Source organism: Tupaia chinensis, unplaced genomic scaffold, assembly GCF_000334495.1.
Source record: "Tupaia chinensis unplaced genomic scaffold, TupChi_1.0 Scaffold141530_1, whole genome shotgun sequence".
Taxonomy (NCBI): domain Eukaryota; kingdom Metazoa; phylum Chordata; class Mammalia; order Scandentia; family Tupaiidae; genus Tupaia; species Tupaia belangeri.
In genome coordinates this window covers 2,048,876-2,058,730 of record NW_006201391.1, presented here as the reverse complement: position 1 = coordinate 2,058,730, position 9,855 = coordinate 2,048,876, and the positions used below count along the sequence as shown (strand labels likewise).

General features: G+C 61.7%; 2 protein-coding genes across 3 annotated transcripts in view; one reads left to right on the top strand and one right to left on the bottom strand.

Annotated features, from left to right (window-relative positions):
* CACNA2D4 (calcium voltage-gated channel auxiliary subunit alpha2delta 4) overlaps positions 1-9,855 on the top strand; it is a 160,946-nt gene that overhangs the window by 114,848 nt on the left and 36,243 nt on the right. The window lies entirely within an intron of this gene.
* Positions 3,218-9,855, bottom strand: part of LRTM2 (leucine rich repeat transmembrane protein 2) — an 18,492-nt gene continuing 11,854 nt past the window's right edge. For both annotated transcript variants that reach the window (XM_006163242.1, XM_006163244.1), the window contains exon 5: positions 3,218-5,418. In XM_006163242.1, coding sequence (XP_006163304.1) covers positions 4,964-5,418 — 455 coding nt within the window. In that variant the 3' untranslated portion in view covers positions 3,218-4,963. The remainder of the gene's footprint in view (positions 5,419-9,855) is intronic.

Here is a 9,855-nt window from a genome sequence, read left to right as displayed (position 1 = left end):
CGGCACGTGCCGAGCCTGAGCGCACCGCGGTAGCCGTGACAGTGGACGAGAAGACGGCCATTGCTGCAGGTAGGAGCCGCCTCCGTGCCTCCAGGCGGGCAGTCGTCAGTGCCGGGATGGGCGTTTGGCGCCGGCCCACACAGGGGCTCCTGCATGTGGGGTTCTGGGTCACGTCCCCGGGCTCTCAGTGCCCAGGTGAGATCGGCCATTAGGACAAAGGGACTCTTCCCAGGGCATTTCACTTACACAGTGATGGCACCTTAGATCCGAAAGAACTGACGCTCAGGGAGGCTGGGAGACCTGCTCGAGGTCGTGAAGGACAGAGAGGGGGCTCGGGCCCCCTTCCACCCTCCGTGCTTCGTCCTGTCTCCTGGGCTCCAGCATCCGCTCGGAGAGCTGGGATTCTGACCACACCCCTGCGACAAGCGCTCATGCGAGTGTTCATATGGGCCAGCACCGCACGGGGGCCTCCCAGGCGCTTCCGTGTTCAGTCCCGGGTGGGCCGACGGGCGATGGCGTGTTCAGTGCTGGCTGGGCCGATGGACGATGGCGTGTTCAGTCCCAGATGGGCCAGCGGGCTATGGCGTGTTCAGTCCCAGGTGGGCTGACAGGCAATGAATGGCATGTTCAGTCCTAGGTGGGCCAGCGGGCGATGACGTGTTCAGTCCCGGGTGGCCGATGGGCGATGGTGTGTTCAGTCTTGGGGCGATGGTGTGTTCAGTCCTGGGCCGACAGGCGATGGCGTGTTCAGTCCTGGGTGGCCCATGGGCGATGGCGTGTTCAGTCCCGGCTGGGCCAACTGACAGTGGCGTGCCACCGCACTTCACAGCTGAGGGGGCCGAAACACAGGAAGGTTCTCTGCTGGAGCCCATGGCCAGTGGCCAGTGCTGCTGGGGCGTGGCCGCCGCTTGCCAGGCCTGTGCAGGGTGAGCAGGGAGCTCCCCGACGCCCCTGACTGCAGTGTCTTGGTGTCTGTAAAGCCCCCGGCAGCTCCGCCCAGCTGGCTGAGAACCATCGGACTCCGTGGTGAGGCCCTGAGCCCTGTCAGTCCAGGCCCTCGTGCACTCTGCACTGCGATCTTGGACCCGCGGCCTGGCTGCCAGGCATCTGTGTTGTGTCCTGGGCCCTGGCCAGGTGGGACCACTGTGCTGCCGGGCTGGACCAGGCGGGGCGGGCAGGGTGGGTGCTCCAGCCGTGGGCATGGGGATGGAGGGGACCAGCTGGGCTCCTTCCTGCTCAGACAGGGCCCCGGGCTCCTCTCCACTCCGGGTGAGAGGTGTGAGAGGACAGCTCTGACACTGCTCAGCACCCTCCAGGAGACACTTGCGGCTGTCTGGGGACACAGCCGCCAGCAGCCCTCGGGAAGGCCTTTCTTCCCAGAGCCCAGGGCACGCTCACTCCAGACCCGTTTCCAGGCCCGGCCTTGGCCCACACCGACTCCCTGCCGTTGCTCCGTGTTCCTAGCGAGCTGCCTGGCGCGGGCCTTCTGAGGGCTGTTCACTCAGGGTCTGGGAGGGAGGCGGCCTCGGGGTGCAGCTGCTGCCAGGGCTTTCCTGCGTCCTCCAATTATGTGATATCGTCTTTAACTCAGAGCTGAATTAGAGCCGTGAGGGGTTGCCATAGAAACCGTGTCCCGGAGCCTCCGGTGTAAGTTGCTGCAGACAAGTGCTCGCAGGCTCTGGGGTGCCCGGATGTGACAGGATGCGGCACTGGAGGGCTCGTCCTCCTCTTGCGATTTCTTCTCCCCAGCTACGGCTCAGCATCCCTGGCTGGGGCACCCACGGTCTAGAAGCCCACAGCCCGAGTGCGTGTGCACATGCCCGGGGGCCGTGGCACGGGTCTGCAGTGGGGAGCTGTGTGCAGTGTCTGTGCAGGAGGTGCGGGGCCCGGTGCGGGGTGACTATCGCTGTGCTGACTGTGACCAGTCCACTGAAGGGCAGGTGGAGGAGGGTCCCTGCAGCCTCTGTGCAGGTCACTTAAAACTGCTGCAAGTCTAACTCCAGTCAGGATCGCTCTCAGTGCTCTGTGTTCCTGGGCACCAGCTGAGGACCACGGACAGGTGTAAGGACCGGGCATGTCCCCGCGTGTCCTGCATGCACATGTACCCGCGAGGCTCCCCGCTGGGCGCCACACACCCCCTCCTCGCAGGCCTCCGCAGCTCGGGCTGCCCTGGCCTTGGTGCTGACGTCCCCTCCAGAGCCCTGGTGGGGGTGGGGGGCTGCAGCTCTGTCTGCTTCTGCTCCGGGGCTTGGGGGAGACTTGTCTCTAGAGTCTGCTACAGCCATGGGGCTAGAGGAGGCCACAGCCCACACTGTCCCCCTAGGATAGACGTGCAGCCCAGTGCGGCCACCAAGCCAGGCTAGAGCAGAAATGGCCACCCTGATGGCCCACGCCTCACTGGGCTGTCTTCTGGCTTGCCAATTTGTCATCCAAAGGAAGGTTCCTAGCAAGGAGAGAATTCCACCCTAGTCCCCAAAGACTGAGAAACCATGCAGCTTGGACCTGGTCAGACAGTGGTCACCTCTGGAGACAGGTGGCCAGCCGAGCTGTGGGCTCAGTCGTCACTTACGCTTGGAGCGAGAGTCCGGTAGCCCGGGGGCCTTGGCCTCCTGTTCCAGAATCCTGCTCTCCACCTGCAAACCGAGAGCGGGGTTCCCGGTGCAGAAAGTCTTAAAGGGCAAGGTGGTAGGGGGTGAGCCGGGACTTCCCCTCCCTGTCAGCAAGCCCAGGCTCACACAACCCTCCCCCAGCTCCCAGCACACACGGGAGGGTCCTCTGGGCAAAGCAGCCCATCTGTGCTTGACTGCCAGGGCAGATCCACGTCAAGCAGGGCAGTGAGCCGCGGGCGGCAGTGGGGTCTGCAGCCCACCTTCTGGTGCAGCTCAGTGAAACCTCCTGAGGCTCCCGGATCCGCCAGACAGCCAGAGCGTGGGCGGGCTTAGCCACCTCCGCGGCCTGCCTGCGCTTGCTGCCCTCGCCTCCCCCAGCCTCATTCCCATCGGGTCCTCTCCTCTCCTCTCCTGCAGCCCGAGGCCTGGGCCAGGCGGGAGGCACCCATCTGTCGTGTCTGCAGTCTGTGCACGGTGACGGCCCTCAGGAGGTGCAGGAGGCTGCTCTCTGGCACCGGCCCCTCCCACCCAAGGAAATCAGCAAGTTAATAGGAAAATACAGTCTTTATTGGTTTCTGAAACAACAAACCAGAAATATAATTTTGCCTTAAAAATCTCTGTCTCAGGCTGAAGATACACCATGGACAATGCCCTCCCTGCCCCGGCTCCCTTTAAAAACCCCCCAGATCTGGGATCAGGCCATGAGTCAAAGAAGGAAGACGGTGCCCCAGCCGGGGAGGCGCACAGCCCTGACACGCAGAGCAGAGCACACAGGCGTCTGGCCCCTGCAGCCCACCCTACTCCTGCGAGCAGGCCCAGGGGGGCGAGGTGAGCGAGCCCACCCTGGCACCTCCGCAACCCCTCACCTAGGTGTTTAGGCTGGGCTCCTCCTGTGCCCCCAAGACCCTAGTCTTACAGCCAAAAGCTGGCCTGTCCCTCTGGGCCCTCTTACGAGCACAGGAGGTCAGCGTCCTGTAGGGGGAACCTGGGTGTTCACCAACAGTGGACGCGCCAAGAGGAGGCAGATCTAGAAAAGGAGACTAGGGACGCTAGAGACCAGCACGGCCCCGCGGGTAGGACCCCGCCGTTCTCTGGGGCCATTAAAAGCTGCGAGGAGTTGGACTGGGCAGACGGCCTGGGAAAGGAGACCTCACAGTGAAGCCTCTGAACAGAACGTGGCCAGCCGCGGCCTGCTGCTGGAGTGTGCGGGGCACAGACAGGGCCACCGCGCTCTCTGCCTGCCACCTGCTTGGGCACTGCTGGTCACAGGGCAGCCCGAGTCCCAGCCCCAGGTCACAGGCAGAGGACGCTGCAGATGGCGGGCTGAGAGATACGAGAGGCGGTGCCCAGGCTGTAGCAGTGACGGTGGGCCTGGGTGTCCCCACGAGCCTGGCGGCGGGGTGAGCTAGGGCAGTTCTGCAGAAACACCTGGGTGTGTGGTGGGCTCTCGGGACTGCCGTCCACACCTCTGCAGCTTCACAGCCCAAGGGCCAGTGTCCTCGAAAGACCCATCAGGAGAGGTGTGAGCGGTTGCCGTGGTGACAGGCAGCTCTCCGCAGTTTGGCCCACTTTGGAGGATCTCAGCGGAGTCCTGCATTCCCTTCTCGGTCGGGGTTCCTCCCATTGACAGAGATCACAGCAAGCGAGCGAGGGATCCTGGTCCACGGGGAGGGACACGCGTGCTCCCCGGGGCCAGGCCGTGTCCACGTGCCTGTATGTGTGGCGTGTGCGAGTGGCTAGCCCTCGTGACTGCCAGGACACTGTGAGTGTGTGTGGGGCTGGCTGAGGGTCGGGGGCAGCGTGGTCGGAGCAAGAGCAGCCCCGGGGCCTGGTGGCGTCGGGAGTACGTGGTCACAGCGCTGTGTTTCTACGTGCTGGGTCTGGGTGGCGTGTGCCGTGTGCCGAGAACCAGCATGGGAAGCGAGACCAGCTTCACCCTGTGTGGGTCAGCAGTCCCTTTCTGGCTGAGAGTCACAAAACCTACCCCTGGCCCCACATCCTCTGAGCCACCCCTAAAGCAGAGGAGGTGGATGTGCACGAGAGGCAGGGGAGGGTTCCCAGCCACGGCTACCACAGCGTGGCGGCAACAGAGGCTGCTCGGCCAGAAGCCTCCCGCGCCCCCTCCTCCCTGTGGCCAGACGTTGCCCAGACTGGGCAGCCCCGAGAGGACCCCCGCACAGAGGGCTTCCAGGGAGACCCGGAGGTCAGGGGAGAGCCTGCTGCGCGCCTCTGCGCTCTGGCAGGAGCGTGGCCAGGGAGGCCAGGCAGCAGCCATGCGGGACGGAGAGCCAGCCCTGCCCGGGCCTGCCCCATGCTCTCGCTGCTCCTGCTGCCCCGGCCGGGCAGGCAGGCTCTCAGGCCACAGACGAGATCTGCCTCTGGTCTTCGTGCTCCGCCTCGGGGTCCCCCATCAGCGGCTGGCGCTTCTTGAGCTCCCGGTGGTACTTGGCCATGAGGGAGGCGTAGATGCAGCCGTAGGCGGCGGCCACCACCATCATGATGCAGACGATGCCGCAGACCACCCCCGCGATGATCACTGTGCCGATGGCTCGCCGCACGCTCACCGGCCGGTACCTCTGCTTCTGGGGGCAAGCCGTGCTGGGCTCGGGCTCCGGCTCGGCCCCGGGCTTGGGCTTAGCAGGTTCTGGGCTGGCCTTGGTGCAGGGCGGTCCAGGCAGGTACAGCCCCGCCGAGCTGTCGGCGTCCTCCAGCTGGGAGCAGTAGTTGAACATCTCCATGGGGACCGTGCGCATGTCCTTCCCCCTCAGCTCCTTGGGCAGGGTGCAGGCCAGCTGGTCCAAGCGCCCCCCTGCACCCGGGAGAAGAGAGGAGCCTTGAGCAGGCATGCATGCCTACACCCCGCCCCGGCCCCAGGCCCCCGATGGAGGCCTTGAAGGGACAGGCCTGTGAGCGACACAGCGTCCGGAGTCACTGCACGGCAGAGCAGAGGGAGGGGGGAGCAGCACCAGTCCAGCCGGGTACCGCAGTGGGCGCCTCCCCGTGCCGTCGTGCCTGCGCATTCTTGCAGGAGCCACGGAGCATGGGCACTGCCGTTACTCTCTTCGTAAAGAAGCCACGGACACACCACCCACACGTGCCCTTTCAGGTCACACAGACCCGCGGGAGCGAAACGGTGCTCAAGCGAGAGATGCTTGGGAGAGACTCGTCAGCAGGTGTCCCTGCCAGACCACCGTCCTGCGCGTTTCTGCCCTGAATCCACCCACTCCCCACCGGGCTGCGACCCCGGGATGCCACTGTCCACACAGTATCTCCTCCCTCCCGGCTCTCCTCAGAAAGGACAAAGCCAAAGTGACCGCCTCAGCTGCCGCTCCTTACGGTGGCCCGAGAATGCCTCCCTGGGGTAGGGAGGGGGACACCGGCGAGGGCGTCTCCCCTCCTGCTTTGGAGCAATCCAGGGCCCCATGGGCTCCCGACCACAGCAGCTTTGAGCACAAAGGCATCGTGAAGGGAATCCCGGAGTCCCAGGAGCCCAAGAGGAGGCTGGCACAGATGAGGGCACGGGCAGGTGGGTACAGGCTCCCAGGATGTGCTCATGGCAATGGCAAAGCCGGCACGCCCTTGGGGAGCTACAGGTGCAGGTCAGGGAGGGACGAGAGACAAGGCAGCTGAGGACAGTGCCCGCCTCCAAGGCCCCAGGAGTCGACTACTGGATTTGGGCCCCCTCAGCTTCCAGCGAAATCTAGGGGTGAGCACTAAGCCCTGCTAGACAGGCTCGCCCACCACTCTGTCGCGGCCCTCCAGCCCAGCCGCCACCTGCCCCCCACTGGCATCAGTCGTTCTTGGGATGCTGATGAAAACATCCCACAACTTATTGTTTAAGAAGTGGGGGCTGGCAGGACCAGCAGTTGGCGTAATGGCTCTGTCGCTGGACTCCCATGTAGTCGACCACGGTTCGAATCCCAGACCCGGTGGCTTAAACTCACACTGGGCGCGTGTGCGTGCGTGCCCAAGATCCCGAGAGGAGAATGGAGGAGAACGGATTGCGGCGTGGCCATCCCCCCAGGGGGGTGATTTCTCGCTTTCTGTCTCTATGTCTCTCTCTGTCTGTCTGGCGAGCGCACGTGCCCTATAGCAAAAATCTCTCAAAAAAGAAAAAAAAAAAAAGAAGTGGGGGCTGGCAAGTGGTGTGGTTAGGGGCGCTGGACCCCCACATGGCTGACCGCGGTTCGAGTCCCGACCTGGTGGCTTGCTTTCTCACTTTCCCTCTCCCTCTCACTCGCACTCTGTCCCTCTCTGGTCATATTAAAATAAGTAAATAAATAAAGTTAACTAATTTAAATTAACTAATCAATTTAATGAAATAGATAAGAAGTGTAAGGTGAGGGCAGCAGGTGGCATGGTGGATGGGCCACTGGACTCCCATGTGTCAACCACGGTTCAAGTCCCAAACCCAGCAGCTTGAAAACCACGTCAGGCACATGTGCATACATGCCCGAATTCCAGCAGAAGGGAGAAGGGACTATGCATGGCCATCCTCCCTGGGGGTGCCTTCTCACTTTTCCTCTCTCTCTGTCTCTCTCCATAAGCACATGTATCCCCTGGCAAAACCAAAAACCAAGCAAGCGAAGTGTAAGGTTGAAGGCAACTCTGCTATTGCAAAGGCTGAGAGAGCTTTTCAGCAGTGGGTGGTGGTTCAGGCACGTGGATCCTATGCAGTTTGAGTCCTGGACCCAGTGGTGTGAAAAACAACTGGGGCACGTGTGTGTGCCCAAAATCTCAGGGAGACAATGGGGAAGGGATTGTGGTGGTAGCTATAGCCATGCCCATGGGGGGGTGTACTCGCTCACTCTCCTCTCCCCCTTCTCTCTGGGGAGTGCATGGGCCTTAAAGACAAATTACAAAAGGAAAAGAAACGGTTGAGAAACGCACAGTGCCACTCCGTGCTTCTTGTGCTAGGAGTGTGGTTCCGGCAACGATGTCTCCTAGGATCATACTGACCAGGCGGCCTTTCGTCCCAGCACCCTGGTCGCCTGCGGGCCTACAGCAAGTCTACGCCCAGCAAGCACGTGCCCAGGGCCGCTGCAGTAGACAGCAGAGAGCTGGCGTCTACGCGGGCAGCCCCCTGGTTTCCTGCTTGAAAGACCTCAAGTTGAATCCTGGCTGTGTCCTGTGAAAATACTTAACTTGTTTAATACAACTGAGTCTTACTTTGCTAAGCTGTAAAGAAAGACTTCCTACCTCAGGGGCCAGCAGGCAGTGTAGTGGCTAAGGTGCTGGACTCCCACAGGGCCAACTGCAATCTGAGTCGCGGGCCCAGAGGCTTGAAACTCACACCGAGTGCATGTGTGTGCGTGCCCAAAACCCTGAGAGAAGACTGGGGGAGAAGGGACTGTGACGCGGCCAGACCCCCATGACTTCTCAGGTGATCTCTCTCTCTCTCTCTCTCTCTCTGTCTCCCTTTCTCTCTCTCTCTCCCTCTGTCTCCCTTTCTCTGCCCCTCTGGTGAGTGTATGTGCCCTATGGCAAAAAAAAAAAAAGTATATCAGCAATTATAGAGATTAAAATAGGAGGAAACAGCAGGTGGCGTGGTGGCGGGGGCACTAGATTCCCACATAGGGGACTTGGAAAAATCATGCTGGGCAGGAGTGCCCAAAGTCCCGAGAGGAGGATGGAGAAGGGACTGTTGCACGGCCATCTCCCCTCGGGGGCGATTTCTCACTTTCCCTCTCCCTGTCTCTTTCTGGCAAAAACCTTTAAAACCTTAAAACAGGTAAGTAGACAATTGCATAAACACATCTGTACACTGGAAGCTAGGCAACGATCAATCCTTACTTCCCCACTGACGGACAGGAAGGGACCTCGCAGGGGCTGACATCTTACGTGCTCCATCGTCGGCCAGTGTCTTAACGAACTCACGGGAGACTGGCCGGGCAGCACTGAGGACCTGGCAGGGTGTGGACCTGCAGGAAGCAGCGCTGCACGATCCGTTCCCTCAGCACACGGTCACCCAGCTGTCTCAGCAAGCCCACTTCAAACCACAGCTCCCGCAGAGCAGGCCCGGGAGGGTTCTGCTGGAGACTCCCCCTGAGCTGGGCGCTCTCCGGGAGTCACGGGCTGGCGAGCCTCACCGTGGTCCCCTGAGAGGGGCGGCACTCCCATTCTCTGTCCCGGCCGAGACACTGCCCCTGGGAGATGCCAGTCACCCTTCTCGGGATCACCAGAGCCCAGATCCGACCGCTCTGCTGACCTGCCTGCCCTCCTCATTTCTGTCTGACCATTTCCTTGGTGACGAGAGAACTGTCCCAGGTTAAAGAAAGGAGGGAGGGAAACAAAGAGAAACTTCCAGCATTTGGTTTCTTATTTTATTGCTTTCTCTTTTTGTTTTTCTTTTTTTATTTTTCTCTAGGCTATGTGTGCTCTCCTGAGAGAGTCACAGACAGAAAGAGGAAGAGGGAGAAATCACCCCTGGGGGATGGCCTCACTGCAGTCCCTTCTCCTCCATTCTCCTCTTGGGATTTTGGGCACGCACGCCCGCGCCTGGCCTGAGTTTCAAGGCACAGGGTCCGGGACCTTCATGCCACCTGCTGGCCGCCCACCAGCATTTGGCTTCTTTTTAAGTTCTGATAAAACTTCCTGGGACGGGGCCGGCAGGTGGCGTGGTGGTTAAGGGCGCTGGACTCCCACATGGTCCACCCAGGTTCAAGTCTGGGACCTGGCAGCTTTCTCTCTCTCTCTCTCTCCCCCCCCTCTGGTCAAATTAAAATAAATAAATACATAAATAAATAAAACTCAAGGACAGTTGGGCCCCACCTGGGTGCCAGTTGCAGGCCGCCCTCCTGGAGGCGGGTATGCAGAGATGGCCATGTTGCTCAGAAGGAAAGGTGGGTCTTCCCCCTTCCACCGTGCCAGGGGAAGTGAGAGATCACCCCCGGGGGGATGGCCACACTGCAGTCCCCCCTCCTCCACTCTCCTCTCGGGATTTTAGGCACACGCACGGGTGCCCTTTGTGTCTCAGACTGCCGGGTCTAGGACTCAGACGACGCGGCCGGCCGTGTGGGGTCCAGCCGTTCACCCACTACACCACGCCAGCAGCCCCAGTATGCTGTCCCTCACTGACCCCACACAGGTGCGATGGGGGAAGGACCCCCAGAGCCTAGGTGCCCTGCTGGCAGGACCGTGGTGGGCGGCCACCAGGAGGAGGCGAGCTGCCCCCCTCCGCCCCTGCCCTCCCCCCTCCCCCGGTGCCCAGGGGGTCCGCGCTCACCTCTGTCTGAGAACCACTCCA